Source organism: Trichomonas vaginalis, chromosome III (genome assembly GCF_026262505.1).
Source record: "Trichomonas vaginalis G3 chromosome III, whole genome shotgun sequence".
NCBI classification, from domain to species: domain Eukaryota; phylum Parabasalia; order Trichomonadida; family Trichomonadidae; genus Trichomonas; species Trichomonas vaginalis.
The window spans coordinates 151,156-172,980 of NC_067205.1; the positions used below are offsets into that span (position 1 = coordinate 151,156).

Consider the following 21,825-nt stretch of genomic DNA (forward strand, 5'->3'; position numbering starts at 1 on the left):
GAACAAGACTTGTACTGTTTCAAGACAATGTCCGACGGTTAAGCCACAAACGAATGTCCGACGGTTAAGCCACAAACGAATGTCCGACGTACCACCAAAAAATATTTTTTATTTTTATTGTAAGAACTGAAATGACAGTCGAAGCAAAAACGTTCACGAACAAATCTAATGGCGAAACATTCACAAAAGGCACTTACAACGGTATTGAAGTCTTACGTAGAGACAAGGATGGTTATATAAATGCAACAAATATGTGTCAGCAGTTTAGGAAAGACTTTAGAAAGTTGTTGGAAAATAAGTCCTGGGAAGAGTATTTTAAGGCATTTTGTGAAGAATATACCACCCGCCGGAATTCCGGCGGGTGCTTTTTATACAAAATTTCTGCAGGAATTCCCGATGAAATCAAACAGGTTAGAGGAACGTATGTAGACCCAAGACTTGTAAACTATATAGCAATGTGGGCTTCTCCAAAATATTGCATAGCAGTTGGAAAAATTCTGGACTCCATAGACAAGAAAGTTCATGAGAAATTAGATGAAGAAGAACTTGAAGATACAGTAGAGAATGCAAAACCTTTGTTCGAACAAGAAGTTAGAAAAATGTGCGAAAAACAAATAGAACATGAACGTGAGATATGTTCTGGTTATAGAGACTCTCCATACGAACTAGACCAATGGGAACAAGAAGATTTAAAGAGAGAATTTAGAGAATATGAACTCGCTAAGATAGCATTAGAAGCTGCAGAAAAGAAGTTAAAAGTTTGGGGTCGTTTTGTACAAAAATATTGTGAGTAAATGAACCATTTTATTTTTATTGAATTCGGCAAAAATATATTTTAGGTTAGATGGTTTTTAGGTGTCACTACGTCACCAGGTCACCAGGTCACCAGGTAATTTAAACTTCTCTGAAAAAGTGTGACAACATGACATTTTGACAACAACACAGGAAATAAACTTCTTCGTAAATGTTTTGTCAAGACTTCTTCGTAAATGTTTTGCCAAGACTTCATCGTATATGTTTTGTATAAAAAGCAACCGCCGGAATTCCGCGGGTTGGTATATTCTTCACAAAATGCTTGTTTTGTCAAGACTTCATCGTCAATGTTTTGTATAAAAAGCAACCGCCGGAATTCCGCGGGTTGGTATATTCTTCACAAAATGCTTGTTTTGTCAAGACTTCATCGTCAATGTTTTGTATAAAAAGCAACCCGCGGAATTCCGCGGGTTGGTATATTCTTCACAAAATGCTTGTTTTGAGGTCGAGCCACTTTTGGCTCCACCGTATTTTTCAACCAAAACTCTTGAATTTTGTTGTTCCCGGACCAAAACATATATTTTAGTTTTTTTTTAAAAAAAATATTTTTTATTTTTATTGTAAGAACATGTCAGCAACAACTTCACCAAACTCGTTAGTCATGAACCCAACTTCTATGTTAGTAGAGATGAAAAGCTTCATTCCTTCTTCATATACTTTCGAAACAGAAATCCAGAAGATAAAGCAAGAACTTCTCCAAGGAGATTTAGACTGTAGTGCGAAAGATGAAACAAATGAACAGTATCTTTATGAAATGCAGGACCTGGTGGAACATCTACCTAAACTTCCTGAAATACAACAACAAAAGCTTACTATTCCAGAATTCGATGAAATAGAAGTCAAAGCAACTGACTCAGTTGAAATAAAGAAGTTCATACGTAAGGTAAACTATGAGTTTCTTGGATTTCATTGCAACCACAAAGACTGCGATATGGTATATTTCATTGACATATATAAATCTGGGGAGTTTAAGACCTACGACAACTTTGTTTCGTTAGTTGCAAAATGTGTATGGCAGATAAGAGATAAAGATAGAAGAGGTAAAGTATGGAACGGACAAATAAAACCAGCAGCCTTTGAGTTAAAGAAAACCATTTACGCCTTAGTTGTACTTGCAGGTAAGGTTTCAATGTACAATGCTAAAATGAACCCACAATGTTCAAAATGTAAAGCAGCAACAAGGAAATATAACTACTCCGTCAAAGAGATAGAACGTATGCGAAACGACTATGCTGACTTAAAGAAAGAAGCAGAGAAACCAGCAGAAGATAAAATGGACATGTTGACATTTCTGAACAAAAACTATCCAACTGCTGACGATTTCCTTCTATCTGATGTCAAGAAGAAATATAAAGAAACATTCGGTATCGTTAAAACTTTTGATATCCTTCGTGAAGAAATAGAAGCTACAAAACTGTTTAAAGTCATGAACCATCACAACATATACCATGTAAAACGCTTGTGAAAAAGAGGTGACACCTAAAATATATTTTTGTCTGATTTACGCTCATTGACAATGAAAGTCTTGACAAAACATATACGAAGAAGTTTATTTCCTGTGTTGTTGTCAAAATGTCATGTTGTCACCATTTTCAAAAAAATGTTAGTTGACCGAGGGACCGAGGGACCGAGGGACCTGGTTAGATCTAAAATATATTTTTGCTGAAAAAAATGACCAAATTTCATGATATAACTGTATTTTTTTGACGAAGAGAACTTTGACACTTCGTAAAAAAAATCCCTGAAATCGTGAAAAAATGACCAAATTTCATGATATAACTGTATTTTTTTGACGAAGTGAACTTTGACACTTCATAAAAAAAATCCCTGAAATCGTGAAAAAATGACCAAATTTCATGATATAACTGTATTTTTTTTACCAAGTGAACTTTGACACTTCGTCAAAAAAATCCCTGAAATCATGAATTTCCTTAAGATAAAAAAACAACGTTAGTTTTTTAAAAAAAATATTTTTTATTTTGTATGTAAGAACAGTAAATGACAAACACTGAGTTTGAAACAGTTAAAAAGATAGACAATGACACCAAAGTGGTTAGAATAGGTGATTTAAACGTAAGATACTCAAAGAAATACAAAAAATATTCTTTGTCAGACATTCTAACACTATCTGAAAAGAAAGCACACGACTGGGTTAGAAATGCTTCAACTCAGAAAATTTTGACAAGAAATCCTGAGCTTATGATATCGGTAAGATTCTATGGAACAAGAGCATATCTTATAGACAAAAGTCTTATACCAGTAGTTTTGTTCTGGATTGACCCAGTTGTTGGATATAATTTCATAACATATGGTTCATTCGATACGGAACGTTGCTGTGAAGGCTTACTTTACATCGTTCAGAAACCGAAGGACTTCAATACAAAGAGATATAAGATAGGAAGAACATATAATATAACTCAAAGATATGACAGTATAGTCAATAGAGTCAAGGTTGTGTTTGTTAACGATATGAGAGCTGCTGAAACAGAACTACTTGAAAAGTTTGAGAAAATGTATGGTGCTCCCACGAAAGGTAAAGAAACGTTTGAAGTAGATGAGATCGACAAAGCTATAAAATTATTTGACGAAGTTGCTGAAAAATACATGTAAAGCGTTTATTTTTGGTCTTTTATACAAGATAGAAAATAACGCTAATTTTATTTTTATTTTATTTTTTATTTTGTATGTAAAGACAGATATGACAACAACAGAGAACACAACAACTGCTATCGTTCATGAAGATATAGATGAAGAATACGAGTGGGTTCAGTATAACAAACAGTTACGTCTCATTCGTTCGGTCAAAGATGACATGTACCAAATGCAAAGTATTTTGAATACTCTTCGTTCTACAAAGCAAGCATATCATTGGTTTGAAAACCAACAGACAAAAGAACTTTTAGAAGAATTTCCTCATATGTTTGCGTCCCTCGGAAAACCGAGGGACGAGATTCCGTACGAAAATCGTAAAAATTTGCCAAATGGTTTGAAAGGATATTATGTACATAGACTTCTTGTAAATGCTGTTGCAATGTGGGCTTCACCTCGCTATGCTTGTTATATTTTCATGATGTTAGATGAAATTCATAGACAAGAACGTGAAGAGCTAGAGAACAAGCTTGAAGCAAAAGACAAAAACATACAGAAAAGAATACCACGTTCGGTACCAAAAGGAAAGGAAAAGAACTATAAGTATATGATTTACACTGAAGAGATGGAAAATGAAGAAGACAGAGATATGGTTATGTTGCATTTAGTCAGAAGAAAAACAAAAGCTTTTACGACTTAGCTAAGATTTACAAATCTGACAGAAATTGGTTCTATCGCGAAAACTTACCGATTTCAATGACACCGAATGAAGATGTGAAAAAAATAGTTCAAGATACGTTACCTCAAACACACTATGATATGAAAGGTTGTACAATACTTACATTCAAAGAAGATTTGCCGCTACTGAAGGAAAAGATAACAGAGTATTTCGATAACTTCAAAGAGGAAGAGTAAATGAACCATTTATTTTTGGTCTTGACTTCAGATGGCTCAGGTAGCTCTAGATGGTAAATTGTCTTGTCAAATCCTTCTGGCATTCCGAGTCCTTCCATCCGACAGGAAAAAAATTTCCCGACAACTGGAAAAAAATTTCCTTCCAACAGGAAAAAAATTTCCTTCCAACTGGAAAAAATTTTCTTTCCGACAGGAAAAATTTTTCTTTCCGACAGGAAAAATTTTTCTTGTTGTTCGTCCGTAAACCATTCAAATTTTCGAAAATTGAGAACTTTTTGGTCGAACTTCAGGAAAAATTTTTCTTTCCGACAGGAAAAATTTTTCTTTCCGACAGGAAAAGTTTTTCTTTCCGACAGGAAAAGTCCTTCCTTCCGACAGGACACAAACGAATGTCCGACGTACCACCAACCGAGTCCATTCCAAAGCCAGAAGAACCGACAGCCCCAGCACCACAACAGACTAAGACTCAAACACTTACATTTTTACGCTTGTCTTGAAACAATTTGAACTTTGTTTGCGTAGATATGAATTCTGAAAGAAGTATGAGGGTCTTGTATGACTTTGTACTTCTCCCATAGTTCATGTCTGTCAAACTTACCTGCCATGGACTCTTTCATAAGTTCCATGAAATCGTCTTCGGACAATCCGGGGAAAAGTACAATGTCAGTAAGTATTCTCTTTACATCCTTACTTAAACTCTTGGCTGTCTGTACACAAATGACAACTGAGATGTTAAAGTGTCTGAGCTTCTTAAGAATTCGACACATGTCTTGTTCTCTATTCTTTAACAAAGGATGAGAAGCAAAGTCATCTAAGATAAGAAGACATCTATGAGGGTAAGTCTTCCAATCGTAAGATTGCAATTTCTTCGAAATGTATTCTATCTCTTTCTGTTTGTTTCTGAAGTGTTTCTTCTCTAATATTCTCTGCATTTCCTCATTTGGGTCTTTAAACTTAGAATTTATATACTCATTTATAGCATTGTACTTCAAAACTCTTCTTTGGTACTTCTTTATCCAATCTAACAACTCAGAGTCTTTTATACATACTAACTTAGACTTTTTTATAATATCTTTGAACGAATTGATGGTTTGGTCAAATTGACCCGAAGTACTACAAATGACTACTAACTCATAGAATGGGTTCTTCTCATCTAGTTCTTGTTGTTGTGCAGCCATTTTAAGATAAGTGAAAGTCTTACCCGACCCAGGTGGTGCAATTAGACCTGTTATACCATTCTGAGCAAATAAGAACTTGTCATGTATGGGTTTTATCTGAGCATTTTCCAACTTCCTCTTGTTCTTGTTTAAAACATTCTCAAATTTTTTGTCAATGTCAGCAAACTTTTTTTCTAACATATTTTTAGAAAAATTAAAATTTTTATCTTTTAGAAAATGTCTAGCGATTTCGCTATCTATATTCGAGACAAGCTTTTCGACAGCAAAACATCTGTCGACCATAAAATCTTACATAGTGTAAACAAGAAAGGGGAATTTGTTCTAAAGTTCTGTTTCTGGGAATATGACAAGAACCATAAAACATTAAGCAGAGCAGTCTTAAAATTTGTCAATGACAGACTTGTTGACAGAGATGACGCCTCTTGGAGAGATGAAGTCCAACAAAACTTCTTAGAATACAAAGAAGACACATGCGCTGTTCTTGAAAATGAAATAGAAAACAGAATAGAAGAGCTATTAATGACAAAGCACTTTTACAAAAATATGGTTCTGAGAAGTTTGACATAACTCCACCAGAAAAGAAGAAGAGAGAAAAGAAAGAAAAGAAAGTAGAAGAAGAGAAGAAAGAACCAGAGCCAGAGAAAAAGAAATTTGACATGTAAAAATAAAATTTTATTTTTAGAACATTTCTGGGTCAATGTCAATGTTCTCTTCCTCTTTAGGAGCAAACACCGGCTTAGACTCTAAAATCTTTTTACCCAATTTACCTTGAACTTCTACAACTTTAGACTCATAATATTCATAGTCGTCTGCTTTCTTTGGTTCATAATGTATAACAAGTTTGTATGCTTTGCCTTCTTTAAGGTTTGAAAACCTTCTGTCAAAACTTTCTTTGACTGTTAACAAACCTTCTATGTCTAAGTCTTCAAATTTCGCACCATTTTTAGTCACAATAGCAAACTTAACTGGTTCGATGTTCCAAACTTTGTCAAATGTAGACTTTTCAAAATGGTAGAAGTAAACATTCAAATATGTGAATGGGTCTAGTTCTTCTTTAAGTCCTGACATGTACTTGTTGACTGAGATGAATTTCGTCATTTTTTCTATCGGATAAAAAAATATTTTTTTTTAAAATTTACTCAGAAAAATTTTTCTTTGTATATACACCATTCTGTACGTCTAAAAGACTTTTGACATTTGCCAAGAATGTTCGTTTAGACGCTGTCATATAACCATACTCTTGACAATATTGTTTATACGAATCGTACAATGACCTTTCATCTAAACACTCAAAGTCAGTTTCATCTATGAACAGTTCATATACACTCTTGTTTGCTTCTAACAATGTTTGTCTCTCTTCGGTATGTGGAATTTGTCTTGGATTGAACTTAGAAATATCTAATGTCATAAAATATGAGAACAAGTGGTTGTAAAAGTCAGATGTCAAAGTTTCTGCTAAGTCGTCAAAATATTCTGTATCTTGCATATGAGCTTCTGACGTTCTGACAACTACATATCTTCTGTCAGAACTTTCTAACTTCATCGGAACGGCGTTGTTTGAAACCATGACGAAGTTTGCAACATTTTCACAAACTCTTTGGTCTCTATACTTTCTTTCAACAACTCCAACTTTGTCTGTTATAAGACTCTTCAAAGCATCTGAGTTTAAAACCTTTTGTTGTATCTATACTTTGAAGTTCGTTACATACTATAAGTTTCATATTCTCTATTGAAGAGTTAAATTTACCGCAGATGTTTTCTAAGTTTGTCATATTCGGGTTCGAATAGCCCTCTAACAGTTTGCATAAGATATCTGTAAAGAAAGTGTTCTTACCTGTTCCTTGTTTCCAATTACAATGAGAGCAGTTTCATTTTTAGCACTTGGATGTTGTAAGATGTTTGCAAACCAACATAAGATATACTCATAGACTCTTTCGTTTCCATTGCATATAATTTCTTTGACATGGTCTAACCAAGCTTCTATAACATTTTCTTTCCATTCTACTTGTTCGTATTTATATCCAGTGAAGATAGAATAGAAGTTTGGAGAAGGTGTATAGAACTTTATACCACGAACTGAAAAATCTTCTAACTTTGACAATAAGATATCCCAAGCATCTAACATCTTCATGCCAACTTGTACGACTTTTATTTTCTTAAGTTTCTGTTTACATTCTTGTTCTGAAACTATTGTCGCTTTAGGTTTGTTAAAGACTACATCCCATTCTTTCATGACATAACATTCTGGGGCAGAGTCGACATAAATGACTAAACGTTTCAAATTCTCGACTGCTTTGTTATAGTCTCTAAATGGACACATATTTCTGAAGGCTTGGAAGTCATAAAAATCTGAAACATCTATTCTGTACATTTTTATAAAAATAAAAAAAAATATTTTTTTATTCTTGACTTTGTTGTTGCATTTGTTCCATTTGTTGCATTTGTTGTTCTTGAGCTATTTGTTGTTGAAGTTGTTCTTGTAGTACAAAACTTTCACCAGTTGCATCTTCCAATTCGAAACTTTCTGCCGTCATTGACAAATACATAGGACATAAAAGTTTTACAGGAACAAAGTTTGCGTCAACTAAGGTTAAGTTTATGTTTGCTAAAGTGTTTGAGTTACTAAAGCTGAAAACTCTGCATTCGAATGAACAATAGGCAAACCAGCAGAGAAAGTGTTGTTTATACGCATGAGTATCTTTTGGTCATAGTAGTTTCTGTCGACATTCGAATAGCACTTTGAACCTAAGTTTGAAACAATATATAAAATAGGTGTACTTAAAGTCAATGGAACAGACATTCCTTGTATGACACCTTTTCCTGTTATAGGAAACTGTTGGTAGTAAAAACCAGATATAAGTTTTGTATTATAGCTCATATCGTTTATAGTAAACTCAGTCGGACATCCAAACATAATGAAACCTGCTCTAGTTGCAGCACATGTTACACTCGTCCTTAAAGTATTAAATAAGTCAACAAAACCTGTTGGTGGTATATCTGAGTAAGTATCTTCAAAGGAGTATTTTTTACCATTCACAACAACAAAGTCTTCTGGTGTCAAAAGAGCAAAACAGGCTTTAGTCGTCATCGTGTTTAAGGTCAGTTTACAATATCGTCCTTGAGGACTTTGTAAGTTTGTTGTTATAGAATTATATGACTCAGGGTTTTTAGTCGTAATAGTATAAACCACTATGTCTTCTGCCATTTACATATATTTAAAAGTTTTTCTGAAAGTGGAGAAGAACTTCATCTAAACTTTCACATGGCGTTTCTTGAAGTTCTCTGTCTAAGAAGTTCAAATATTTTGTAAAGACATAGAACTTTCCTTTGTCTACACGAACAAACAAAACAGGTCTTTCATATCGTTCAAAGTGTGTAAAGTCCTTTACATGAAATAAAGTCTATATTGTTTTTCTTCAAACATCTTTCAAGAAGTTTTGCCATTTTTACTTAGCAAGTAAATTTAATGAAATGTTGTGGTCGTCAAATATTTTTATGACGTCTGGGAAACTATATTTTAAGTTCAACGTTTCACCTCCTTTCATAACGTATATCTTGTCAATGACATTATATGAAACACCACAGCAAGCAATGTCGGGTTCTATTTCTTTGATGTTTATATCGTCTGCCTCTGTCAAAAGTTTCAATAGTTCTTTCAAAACTTCATGAGGTGCAATGACATATGAGTTCACTTTACAGGGTTGTGTTCGACCAAGTTTAACATTAGACCTAAAGCTTGACAAATCTTCTCCTGAGTTTTAAGTTTGTCTTTAAGTTGTTGGTAGTCGTTTCGAATAATCTGCAACAGAACTTAAGTCTCTGCTAACTTCAGGATATGTTGGTTGTTTCTTTTACAGGAACTATTGTTATACCATCTTCGTCTTCGTATGGTTTCCCCACTTCAACATCTCTGTCTTTGACATTGACAACAACACTTTGACTGTTTGTTTGAGTTGGTGAATTTAACTTCACATCTGCCATCGCCATTAAACCTTTTGAAACACTTACGCTTCTATTTTCGGAAATGACATTTACTTAGAATAAAAAGATGGACGTATTTGAGTATCTCTTCGAATTGAAGCAAAACAAAGTTTACACACACAAACAATACAAGTTCATTGACAGAGTAGTTCTTTACACAAACAATGGAAAATGTTATAGAATAGCAGTCTTTGCTGAACCAAAATATTTTCATAAAGCAAAGAAAGTTGGTATAACCGAGATGGTGAAAGTTCTTGAAGCAGACAAAAATATAACAACAAAAACTGACCGATATTTCTAAAGGTAAGTTATAATACAATATTATATCAAAACTGCGTACTGTCAATATTTGACGGAGAGAAGTCAGTTCAAGAACAACTTACTGACCTGCTGCCAAAATCTGCTCGATGGAAGCTGTCGTTATACCAATCTGAGGAGCCCCAGCAGGTTTCATCGAACGAATCTTCAAAAGAGCAATTTCTGTGAAAAGTGCTATTGGTTTTGTAAACTTCTTTGCTTTCAATTCATTTGGACGTCTCTGTCACCAGTATATTGTATTTGAACTGTAACAGTTGAAATACCACCATAAAGTCTTCTGAGTCAGCAAATGGAATGCCAAGCCAAAAGTTTGAACGGTCTCCATTGTATATTGAGTTTTTTGACCTCCTGCATGGGTCCATCACTTTCACATATGGCATAATAGAACTTTGCATTTCAGGGTTAATGGTTGTTTGTGAAGTTGTTGTTAAAGTTCATAGCATCTAATGTCAAGTTGTATGACCTCATATCCTCAACTGTAGAATATTCTTCTCTTGGATAATATTGCCACTATGTTTATATGATATTTAATACAGGGTTGTAGAAACAAGAATAGTCATTTATAGTTCGTCTGAACAGTACAAACATAGTATCTGCATGTTTCATTGCAGTTGTTAAGGCAATATCTGTTTCTTGCACCTGGGTCAGCACTTTGGTTTCCAACTTCACTGCAAAGTCTTTGACAGATATTTGGTGTATAGGAACATAAGTGGAACTGCAATATATTGGCAGCTAAAGCATTTGAAAATATCTGGGTCCAAACATATAGACTGCAAGTCTGCTTTCTATTCTCTTGCATTCAAACTTTTCGCATGTGAACTTAACTGGGTCCCAAGCAGTTTCAGCAGCATTGAAATAATAGTTTACTTCAGTGTTGAAGTTTGAGAAACCAAAGTCTAAGTCAACTTTGTCTTTGCAAAATTCGGCGAATGACGTTTGATTTGCTCCCTTTACGTCTGTAAGAGTGAATGGGTCTTGTGTTGGTGCAATGACAAGTTATTTTTGCTTGGAGTAAGTTCGATAGAAATTTTTCCTGCCCAGTTTGGCAAGTATCTTAAAAACCTGAAGATAGGAAAGATGACAAAGGAACTCTAAGTTTAGTTTTACTTTGGTTACTGCTGCTGCAGTTTGTCCAGAAAGGTCAACATAAACTCCTGGAACGTTAGGGTCAAGTCTTCTTATTTTCTCAAATAGTTGCATACTGGTCTGTTTGTTCTCTAGCTTGTGGTTGTATGAGTTTCTCAAAGCGAACCATTCATAGTTTGCCCATGTTACTGTTTGAACTAAGTCAGAGTTAGAATATATCTTATATCCATGAAAACTTCTGGAGCATATTGGTATCCGACATAGAAAATTCCATTGCAACCTTTCTTGTCAGACAACTTGGCAGAAGTTTTATTTCAATGTCTTGTTCCACGTATAAGAAAGAGTTTCAATAGAAATTATATGAAACCTGTCGCAAGCAATATCTACTGTTGTTGAAGAACCTTCTCCAAACTCACCTACGTTTCCATAAGAAACAGCAGTTGTATATTCGTAAGTTCCAGGAACTATTTCTGACCTTCTAATGGCATTGTCGCATTCGTTATACCATTCGGAAACATTTCCATTCATGGCATCCAAAACTGTTGGCGTTATATTCTGAGCGGCGTACATTTCATATGGGTAAAAATATAGAATAGTTGGATTTATATGTCATAATAGAACCCACGTGGACCAAGCTTTACTTTCTTCCTGACTGAGTTTTTAACTCTTCTTTTTCTTCATTGCCACTACTTTCACTAGATGAAGTTACTTCTTCACTACTTTCACTTTGTTCTACTCTCTTCTTCTTTGGTGTCGCTTTTGGTAACTTGCCCTCTGCTTCAAGTTGTTGCATCTTTGCCTCATGTTCACTAGTATGTTGAAATTTCCATGTCCTTTTTGCCTTTGGGCTCTGGTCGCCCATCTCAGGTAACCTATATCCTAGAAAGAGTTTGTCATAGTTTGTATTTGAGTCTTCGCGTATTGTTTGCATGACTCTTTCCTGAGTTTCCGGTTCAAGCTCTTCAAACAGTGCCTGTCCATATGGAATAAGCTCGTTTCCAAATATATGTTTTTGTAGCCATTCTGGTTTTCTTTCCATGTTACCAACAATATCTTTTGTGAATGGGAAAGCTTTTACCCAATCTTTCAGTCTTGCGTCGTTTATTTCTGTAGTTGGTTTTATTTTGTCAAGGAACATGTTTTTCAATACTAACATTTCATTTGGTACTGTCCATTTGAGTTTTCTTAAATATTCATCCCTTCTCAGTTCATTGTCTGCAAAGTAAGTTTTTATGACATTTTGTAAACTTTCGTTTGCAAGGTCATGTACAATAGGTTCTCTTCCTTCTCCTCCCTAACTTTCTTTCTAAACTCTTCACCAAATATACCATCTCTATGGTTCTGTGTAGTTCTTTGAGATAAATGTTCTAGAACGTCAGGTGTTATATTTCCATCAGCCATGTTCATTTCATACTGGTCCAAAATATCTGCATGTTTCATATCTTTCAATGGCATTAAAGCCGCGCTTAAAATACCAGCTATATCTGGTTCACCATTGACTTCCATTGCGTCTACAACTTCTTGGAATTGTGGTTGTAAGTTTATGAACCACCTATCCGGATTAGCTTTATGACCCCATCTCATTGTAGTTCCATCGTCTGCAGAAACAAAAGTAGGTTTGTTTCCATCTTGGTTAGGTTCTGAATGAACTTTAAACAATGTTTCATTTCTATATGTTTTCTTGAAATTTAACCTTTTATTTTCACCGAGTTCATCCAAGATTGAACGTTAAATGCTCGTAAGTAAAAAGGGTTGTTGTATTTGTGTACATTTTCTTTCAGTACTTCCATTCTATGCTGAATATTTTCATCTGGTGTTGGAGTCTTTTGTATGTCGGCAAACATTTTTCGATATTCTTCTACTATGTCAGCCGAATTTTTTTTAGACTCTTGGAAATATTCCATATTCTCCGCATACTCTTGTTGAGGGTCAAGATTTTTCGGCTGTTCCAAATCTTCATCTAGTTCTGTGAAGTTAGTTTCCAAAGGAGGACTTGTTCGTTTCCTTCAGGCTCTTCTAGCTGTTGTTGCTGAACTATTTCTTCCATGTCTGGTTGTATCTGAACTTCTTCCTGTGGAGTTTCTTGTACCTCATCTGCTGGCATTTCATATATTCCGAGACCGTTTTCAACAAGTTCCCTATTTAAGTCATCCGCATTCATAAGCCTTTGTTCTTTCGTTCCGTCTCTATTTTTTACGCGTTTCATGAAGATAGTTGAATTTCATTTAGCTCTGACACCAAATATCTCGGAGTAAATTCGTTCATGTCATTTGGATGATATGCTATTAAATCATATCCCTTTGCGAGCTTGTATTTTCCAGGTTTGAAATTATATCCGATTTGGTGCTGAGCCATAAAGCTAAATAGGTTCGGGTCAGCATTTCCATCCTTGAACTTTCTAATAGCTTCTTTATATCTGTCACTAAAGTCAATAGTATCTGGGTAACCATAGTCTTCTTTAAGCATTTTTAAGAATTCTTGGTTTCCTTGTTCTCTACTTCTTTTATGTCCTTGCTCTGGTTGTGGAGGTGGTTGTTGTGCTGGTTGTGGAGGTGGTTGTTGTGCTGGTTGTGGAGGTGGTTGTTGTGCTGGTTGTGGAGGTGGTTGTTGTGCTGGTTGTGGAGGTGGTTGTTGTGCTGGTTGTGGAGGTGGTTGTTGTGCTGGTTGTGGAGGTGGTTGTTGTGCAGGGTTTTGAACTGTTGGTTGTTGTGTTGGTTTTGGTGCATGCCTGTGTCTGTGTCCATGTGACGATGTAAATGTTTTAGGTAGTCCTGGTGCAGGTGCTTCTCTTGGAGGGTTTGGTGGTATATAAGTTCCACTAGCTAGTATATAAGTTCCACCAGCTGGTATATAAGTTCCACCAGCTGGCACATATGTTCCATCTGCAGCGTAATGTCCTACCTGACTTTTCGTTTTTAAGAAAGCATTTACTAGGTCTGTTTTGGTCTGTTGTAACTCTTTTTCTTGACTTTTCACAACAGTTGCTCTAACGGCGTCATAGGCACTTTGAACTGCCTGTCTCGTTGCTGCATCTGTTATTTTCGTCATATTTTGTGCTACTTCTCTTAACTCTTTGTCGAAACCTTCAGACTTCAGTTTCTTTCCAGATGAGAAGTCGTTCACTTGTTTCACCTTACTATGAAGAGCTTCGAAGGCGTTCTTAAAGTCAGCATTTGTTAAAGTTTCATTTGAACTGTCTTCATCCGCTTGTATTTTTGTCCTTATTGACCCTATAAGCTGGGCTGCTTTAGCGTTGGCTTGGGCATCTAACCAGTCATTGTTAGCTTTTATATATTCTGCGCTTTTCATTGCCTTTTGCATGGCTGCGTCGTTATTTTTACTTTCTTGTGCTAAGTTTTCATACTGTACGGTTTGGTTTTGCAACTGTAAAAGTTTTTCTGCCTTTACATTTGCTTCAACTTCTTTTTTATACTCATCGCTATCCATATATGTCTTCAGGGCTTTTTGTTTTATCTCTTCATCTTTCAGTACTTTATATCGAGTAGTATGGTTTTTCAAATTTACAACATCTTGTTCCATTTTTGCTACTTCTGCTGCTTTTTCTGACACTTTTTTTGCATATTTCCGTACTTAGTTCTTTCAGTTGTTCTTCTTTCTTCTTTTTCTCTACGTTTAACTCATTGAGTTTCTTTGTGTGTCTGTCATATTCTAGTTTCTTTTCGTTTTCACCTATTTGCTTCTGTATGTCTATGTTTGACTTTTTGACATCTGCTATTTGATTTTTGAGTGAACTCAAATTCATTTGACTTTGAGGGTTATATGCTGTTCCGTCTGCAGCTCCACCATAGCCTGCCATTTTCGCTAAAAGTGCCGCTCTTAAACCTCCACTCTGTGCACCAACAACTCGGTTTAAAAGCATAGGATTGCTTGACATTTGTTGCAACATAGTGGGGTCATTCAGCATTTGTTGTTGCAACTGTTGTTGTGGTGTCAGTCTTACTATTGGATGTTTCAATGCTCCCTTCCTCTTACGTATATTCTTACGTAGCTTACGTGGCATTTTAAGTGAAGTTAAAAAGCGGTTTTATACTAAACATCTTCGGGGCTAGAGGGCGCAACGCGCTTGGAAGCCCCAATGCCTTTTTTTTTTTAATTCAACATCCAATAATAAGATTATATTATTTTCGAAATAATTGAAAGATGATTCAAATTTGAGTGTGATAATAAAGTAAAATATTAAATTATGGAATGTTTATTATAAAATAATGCGTGATAGAATCACACGATTGGAAAAAATATTAGATAATCTTATAAATGCGCTTAACTAAAGAGGGCATTAATTAAGTTAGAGAGAACGTTATAAAACAATAATAAATATGAAAAGAATGAAAATTTAATAAAGTAATGCTAAACTTGAAAATAAAGATAATTTTAAAAGATATTGATAAATGCGAAAAGAAAGAGAATCTGTTCCTTGTTAACAGCGCCATGTTCAACTAAGAATTTGACAATTTCAATTGAATTCTTTTCGATTGCAATACTAAGGGGGCATTTATTAACATCGAAAGAATTTCATAAAACAATGATAAATATGAAGAGAAAGAGAATTTCATAAAACAATGATAAATATGAAAAGAAAGAAAATGTTATAAAACAATGATAAATATGAAAAGAAAGCTAATGTAATAAAACAATGATAAATATGAAAAGAAATAGAAATTTGTAAGACAATGATAAATATGAAAAGAAAAAGAATAAGTTTCATGTTAACATCAGCGCCATGTTCAACTAAGAATTTGACAATTTCAATTGAATTCTTTTCGATTGCAATACTAAGGGGGCATTTATTAACATCGAAAGAATTTCATAAAACAATGATAAATATGAAGAGAAAGAGAATTTCATAAAACAATGATAAATATGAAGAGAAAGAGAATTTCATAAAACAATGATAAATATGAAAAGAAAGCTAATGTCATAAAAAATGATAAATATGAAAAGAAAGAAAATTTTATAAATAAATGATAAATATAAAAAGAATGAAAATTTCATAAATTAATGATAAATATGATAAGAAAGAGAATGAGATAGATAAATGATAAATATGAAATGAAATAAAATGTCATAAATAAATGATAAATATGAAAAGAAAGAAAATTTTATAGATCAATGATAAATATGAAAAGAAAGAGAATGCTATAAAACAATGATAAATATGAAAAGAAGGAAAATAAATTAAACCAATGATAAAATTGAAAAGACAGGGAACTAATTAAACAAATGATAAAATTGAAAAAAAGAGAATGTAATAATTAAATGATAAATATGAAAAGAAAGAGAATGCTATAAAACAATGATAAATATGAAAAGAAAGCTAATGTAATAAAACAATGATAAATATGAAAAGAAATAGAAATTTGTAAGACAATGATAAATATGAAAAGAAAAAGAATAAGTTTCATGTTAACATCAGCGCCATGTTCAACTAAGAATTTGACAATTTCAATTGAATTCTTTTCGATTGCAATACTAAGGGGGCATTTATTAACATCGAAAGAATTTCATAAAACAATGATAAATATGAAGAGAAAGAGAATTTCATAAAACAATGATAAATATGAAGAGAAAGAGAATTTCATAAAACAATGATAAATATGAAAAGAAAGCTAATGTCATAAAACAATGATAAATATGAAAAGAAAGAAAATTTTATAAATAAATGATAAATATAAAAAGAATGAAAATTTCATAAATTAATGATAAATATGATAAGAAAGAGAATGAGATAGATAAATGATAAATATGAAATGAAATAAAATGTCATAAATAAATGATAAATATGAAAAGAAAGAAAATTTTATAGATCAATGATAAATATGAAAAGAAAGAGAATGCTATAAAACAATGATAAATATGAAAAGAAGGAAAATAAATTAAACCAATGATAAAATTGAAAAGACAGGGAACTAATTAAACAAATGATAAAATTGAAAAAAAGAGAATGTAATAATTAAATGATAAATATGAAAAGAAAGAGAATGCTATAAAACAATGATAAATATGAAAAGAAAGCTAATGTAATAAAACAATGATAAATATGAAAAGAAATAGAAATTTGTAAGACAATGATAAATATGAAAAGAAATAGAAATTTGTAAGACAATTATGAATATGAAAAGAAAAAGAAAAAGTTTCATGTTAACATCAGCGCCATGTTCAACTAAGAATTTGATAATTTCAATTGAATTCTTTTTGATTGCAATACTAAGGGGGCAATCATTAAGATAGAGAGAATGTGATAGAGCAATGATAAATATGAAGAGAAAGAGAATTCTATAAATCAATGATAAATATGAAAAGAAAGAGAATGTTATAAATCAATGATAAATATGAAAAGAAAGTGAATCCAATAAAATACTGATAAATATGATAAGTAATATAATATCATAAAAAAATGATAAATATGAAAAGAAATAGGATTCCATTAAAAAATAATGATGAATATGAAAAGATAGAGGATTTCATCAAATAATGATGAATATGATAAGAATGAGAATGCTATAAATCAATGATAGACATGAAAAGATAGAGGATTTCATCAAATAATGATGTGCATGAAAAGAAATATAATGTAATAAAACTATGGGAAATATGAAAAGAAAGGATGTTCCATAAGACAATGATAAATATCAAAAGAATTAGAATTGAATAAGGCAATTATGAATATGAAAAGTAAGAAAACAAAATCCATGTTAACATTAGCATCATGTTCAACTAAGAATTTGACAATTTCAACTAAATTCTTTTTGATTGCAATACTAAGGAGGCATTCATTAATATAGAGAGAATTTTATAAAACAATGATAAATATGAAAAGAAATAAAATTCCATGTGGCAATGATAAATACTGTAAACCAATTATGAATATGAAAGGAAAAGAAATATAATCAATCAATAATAAATATGAAAAGAAAGATAATGTAATAAAACAATGAGAAATTTGAAAAAAAAGAGAATACCATAAACCAATGGTGAATATGAAAAGAAAGATAATGTCATAAAGTAATTATGAATATGAAAAGAAAGAGAATACTATAAAACCATGATGAATATAAATTGAAAGATAAAGTAATAAAACAATGAGAAATTTGAAAAGAAAGTTAACAATACAAAACAATGATAAATATGATAAGAAAGAAAATGTCATAAATCAATGATAAATATGAAAAGAAATAAAATACTATAAAACAATGATAAATATAAAAAGAAAGAGAATTCCGGAAAACAATAATGAATATGAAAAGAAAGATAATGTCATAAAGTAATTATGAATATGAAAAGAAAGAGAATACTATAAAACCATGATGAATATAAATTGAAAGATAAAGTAATAAAACAATGAGAAATTTGAAAAAAAAGAGTGTGTAATAGATAAATGATAAATATGAAAAGAAAGAAAATGTCATAAATCAATGATAAATATGAAAAGAAATAAAATACTATAAAACAATGATAAATATAAAAAGAAAGAGAATTCCGGAAAACAATAATGAATATGAAAAGAAAGATAATGTCATAAAGTAATTATGAATATGAAAAGAAAGAGAATACTATAAAACCATGATGAATATAAATTGAAAGATAAAGTAATAAAACAATGAGAAATTTGAAAAAAAAGAGAATACCATAAACCAATGGTGAATATGAAAAGAAAGATAATGTCATAAAGTAATTATGAATATGAAAAGAAAGAGAATACTATAAAACCATGATGAATATAAATTGAAAGATAAAGTAATAAAACAATGAAAAATTTGAAAAAAAAGAGTGTGTAATAGATAAATGATAAATATGAAAAGAAAGAAAATGTCATAAATCAATGATAAATATGAAAAGAAATAAAATACTATAAAACAATGATAAATATAAAAAGAAAGAGAATTCCGGAAAACAATAATGAATATGAAAAGAAAGATAATGTCATAAAGTAATTATGAATATGAAAAGAAAGAGAATACTATAAAACCATGATGAATATAAATTGAAAGATAAAGTAATAAAACAATGAGAAATTTGAAAAAAAGAGTGTGTAATAGATAAATGATAAATATGAAAAGAAAGAAAATGTCATAAATCAATGATAAATATGAAAAGAAATAAAATACTATAAAACAATGAGAAATATAAGAAGAAAGAGAATACCATAAACCAATGATGAATATGAAAAGAAAGATAATGTCATAAAGTAATTATGAATATGAAAAGAAAGAGAATACTATAAAACCATGATGAATATAAATTGAAAGATAAAGTAATAAAACAATGAGAAATTTGAAAAGAAAGAGTGTGTAATAGATAAATGATAAATATGAAAAGAAAGAAAATGTCATAAATCAATGATAAATATGAAAAGAAATAAAATACTATAAAACAATGATAAATATAAAAAGAAAGAGAATTCCGGAAAACAATAATGAATATGAAAAGAAAGATAATGTCATAAAGTAATTATGAATATGAAAAGAAAGAGAATACTATAAAACCATGATGAATATAAATTGAAAGATAAAGTAATAAAACAATGAGAAATTTGAAAAAAAAGAGTGTGTAATAGATAAATGATAAATATGAAAAGAAAGAAAATGTCATAAATCAATGATAAATATGAAAAGAAATAAAATACTATAAAACAATGATAAATATAAAAAGAAAGAGAATTCCGGAAAACAATAATGAATATGAAAAGAAAGATAATGTCATAAAGTAATTATGAATATGAAAAGAAAGAGAATACTATAAAACCATGATGAATATAAATTGAAAGATAAAGTAATAAAACAATGAGAAATTTGAAAAGAAAGAGTGTGTAATAGATAAATGATAAATATGAAAAGAAAGAAAATGTCATAAATCAATGATAAATATGAAAAGAAATAAAATACTATAAAACAATGATAAATATAAAAAGAAAGAGAATTCCGGAAAACAATAATGAATATGAAAAGAAAGATAATGTCATAAAGTAATTATGAATATGAAAAGAAAGAGAATACTATAAAACCATGATGAATATAAATTGAAAGATAAAGTAATAAAACAATGAGAAATTTGAAAAGAAAGAGTGTGTAATAGATAAATGATAAATATGAAAAGAAAGAAAATGTCATAAATCAATGATAAATATGAAAAGAAATAAAATACTATAAAACAATGATAAATATAAAAAGAAAGAGAATTCCGGAAAACAATAATGAATATGAAAAGAAAGATAATGTCATAAAGTAATTATGAATATGAAAAGAAAGAGAATACTATAAAACCATGATGAATATAAATTGAAAGATAAAGTAATAAAACAATGAGAAATTTGAAAAAAAGAGTGTGTAATAGATAAATGATAAATATGAAAAGAAAGAAAATGTCATAAATCAATGATAAATATGAAAAGAAATAAAATACTATAAAACAATGATAAATATAAAAAGAAAGAGAATTCCGGAAAACAATAATGAATATGAAAAGAAAGATAATGTCATAAAGTAATTATGAATATGAAAAGAAAGAGAATACTATAAAACCATGATGAATATAAATTGAAAGATAAAGTAATAAAACAATGAGAAATTTGAAAAGAAAGAGTGTAATAGATAAATGATAAATATGAAAAGAAAGAAAATGTCATAAATCAATGATAAATATGAAAAGAAATAAAATACTATAAAACAATGATAAATATAAAAGAAAGAGAATTCCGGAAAACAATAATGAATATGAAAAGAAAGATAATGTCATAAAGTAATTATGAATATGAAAAGAAAGAGAATACTATAAAACCATGATGAATATAAATTGAAAGATAAAGTAATAAAACAATGAGAAATTTGAAAAGAAAGAGTGTGTAATAGATAAATGATAAATATGAAAAGAAAGAAAATGTCATAAATCAATGATAAATATGAAAAGAAATAAAATACTATAAAACAATGATAAATATAAAAAGAAAGAGAATTCCGGAAAACAATAATGAATATGAAAAGAAAGATAATGTCATAAAGTAATTATGAATATGAAAAGAAAGAGAATACTATAAAACCATGATGAATATAAATTGAAAGATAAAGTAATAAAACAATGAGAAATTTGAAAAGAAAGAGTGTGTAATAGATAAATGATAAATATGAAAAGAAAGAAAATGTCATAAATCAATGATAAATATGAAAAGAAATAAAATACTATAAAACAATGAGAAATTTGAAAAAAAAGAGAATTCCGGAAAACAATAATGAATATGAAAAGAAAGATAATGTCATAAAGTAATTATGAATATGAAAAGAAAGAGAATACTATAAAACCATGATGAATATAAATTGAAAGATAAAGTAATAAAACAATGAGAAATTTGAAAAGAAAGAGTGTGTAATAGATAAATGATAAATATGAAAAGAAAGAAAATGTCATAAATCAATGATAAATATGAAAAGAAATAAAATACTATAAAACAATGATAAATATAAAAAGAAAGAGAATTCCGGAAAACAATAATGAATATGAAAAGAAAGATAATGTCATAAAGTAATTATGAATATGAAAAGAAAGAGAATACTATAAAACCATGATGAATATAAATTGAAAGATAAAGTAATAAAACAATGAGAAATTTGAAAAGAAAGAGTGTGTAATAGATAAATGATAAATATGAAAAAAAGAAAATGTCATAAATCAATGATAAATATGAAAAGAAATAAAATACTATAAAACAATGATAAATATAAAAAGAAAGAGAATTCCGGAAAACAATAATGAATATGAAAAGAAAGATAATGTCATAAAGTAATTATGAATATGAAAAGAAAGAGAATACTATAAAACCATGATGAATATAAATTGAAAGATAAAGTAATAAAACAATGAGAAATTTGAAAAGAAAGAGTGTGTAATAGATAAATGATAAATATGAAAAGAAAGAAAATGTCATAAATCAATG

General features: G+C 30.7%; 8 protein-coding genes and 4 pseudogenes across 12 annotated transcripts, besides 1 other annotated feature; 4 read left to right on the forward strand and 8 right to left on the reverse strand.

Moving 5' to 3' along the window:
* Positions 1-12,521: part of a mobile genetic element that runs on past the window's edge.
* TVAGG3_0612690 (uncharacterized protein) lies at positions 132-794 on the forward strand (the record flags this gene model as incomplete). Its single annotated transcript, XM_051240089.1, has 1 exon — positions 132-794. The coding sequence occupies one exon, from the start codon at positions 132-134 to the stop codon at positions 792-794; it is 663 nt and encodes a 220-aa protein (XP_051086676.1).
* On the forward strand, positions 1,382-2,182 carry TVAGG3_0612700 (organellar and viral DNA polymerase type B; the record flags this gene model as incomplete). The annotated part of the gene is made up of 1 exon (XM_051240090.1): positions 1,382-2,182. A coding segment is annotated over one exon (801 nt), but the record flags the coding sequence as incomplete, so codon positions are not given.
* Positions 3,013-3,423, forward strand: TVAGG3_0612710 (organellar and viral DNA polymerase type B; the record flags this gene model as incomplete). Its single annotated transcript, XM_051240091.1, has 1 exon — positions 3,013-3,423. The coding sequence occupies one exon, from the start codon at positions 3,013-3,015 to the stop codon at positions 3,421-3,423; it is 411 nt and encodes a 136-aa protein (XP_051086678.1).
* TVAGG3_0612720 lies at positions 3,512-4,317 on the forward strand (annotated as a pseudogene). Its single transcript has one exon. A coding segment is annotated over exon 1 (806 nt).
* TVAGG3_0612730 (protein of unknown function, DUF4106 family) lies at positions 4,800-5,084 on the reverse strand (the record flags this gene model as incomplete). Its single annotated transcript, XM_051240092.1, has 1 exon — positions 4,800-5,084. The coding sequence occupies one exon, from the start codon at positions 5,082-5,084 to the stop codon at positions 4,800-4,802; it is 285 nt and encodes a 94-aa protein (XP_051086679.1).
* On the reverse strand, positions 5,150-5,675 carry TVAGG3_0612740 (P-loop containing nucleoside triphosphate hydrolases family; the record flags this gene model as incomplete). The annotated part of the gene is made up of 1 exon (XM_051240093.1): positions 5,150-5,675. A coding segment is annotated over one exon (526 nt), but the record flags the coding sequence as incomplete, so codon positions are not given.
* On the reverse strand, positions 6,174-6,593 carry TVAGG3_0612750 (protein of unknown function, DUF4108 family; the record flags this gene model as incomplete). The annotated part of the gene is made up of 1 exon (XM_051240094.1): positions 6,174-6,593. One exon carries the CDS (start codon positions 6,591-6,593, stop codon positions 6,174-6,176), a length of 420 nt encoding a protein of 139 aa, XP_051086681.1.
* Positions 6,631-6,903, reverse strand: TVAGG3_0612760 (Poxvirus D5 protein-like family; the record flags this gene model as incomplete). Its single annotated transcript, XM_051240095.1, has 1 exon — positions 6,631-6,903. The coding sequence occupies one exon, from the start codon at positions 6,901-6,903 to the stop codon at positions 6,631-6,633; it is 273 nt and encodes a 90-aa protein (XP_051086682.1).
* Positions 7,243-7,866, reverse strand: TVAGG3_0612770 (annotated as a pseudogene). The gene has a single exon. A coding segment is annotated over exon 1 (624 nt).
* TVAGG3_0612780 lies at positions 7,895-8,295 on the reverse strand (annotated as a pseudogene). Its single transcript has one exon. A coding segment is annotated over exon 1 (401 nt).
* Positions 12,522-13,213: 692 nt separating the features above from the next.
* On the reverse strand, positions 13,214-13,928 carry TVAGG3_0612790 (kinase-related family; the record flags this gene model as incomplete). Its single annotated transcript, XM_051240096.1, has 1 exon — positions 13,214-13,928. A coding segment is annotated over one exon (715 nt), but the record flags the coding sequence as incomplete, so codon positions are not given.
* A 118-nt stretch (positions 13,929-14,046) lies between these two features.
* TVAGG3_0612800 lies at positions 14,047-14,901 on the reverse strand (annotated as a pseudogene). The gene has a single exon. A coding segment is annotated over exon 1 (855 nt).
* Between the last annotated feature and the right edge of the window lie 6,924 nt (positions 14,902-21,825).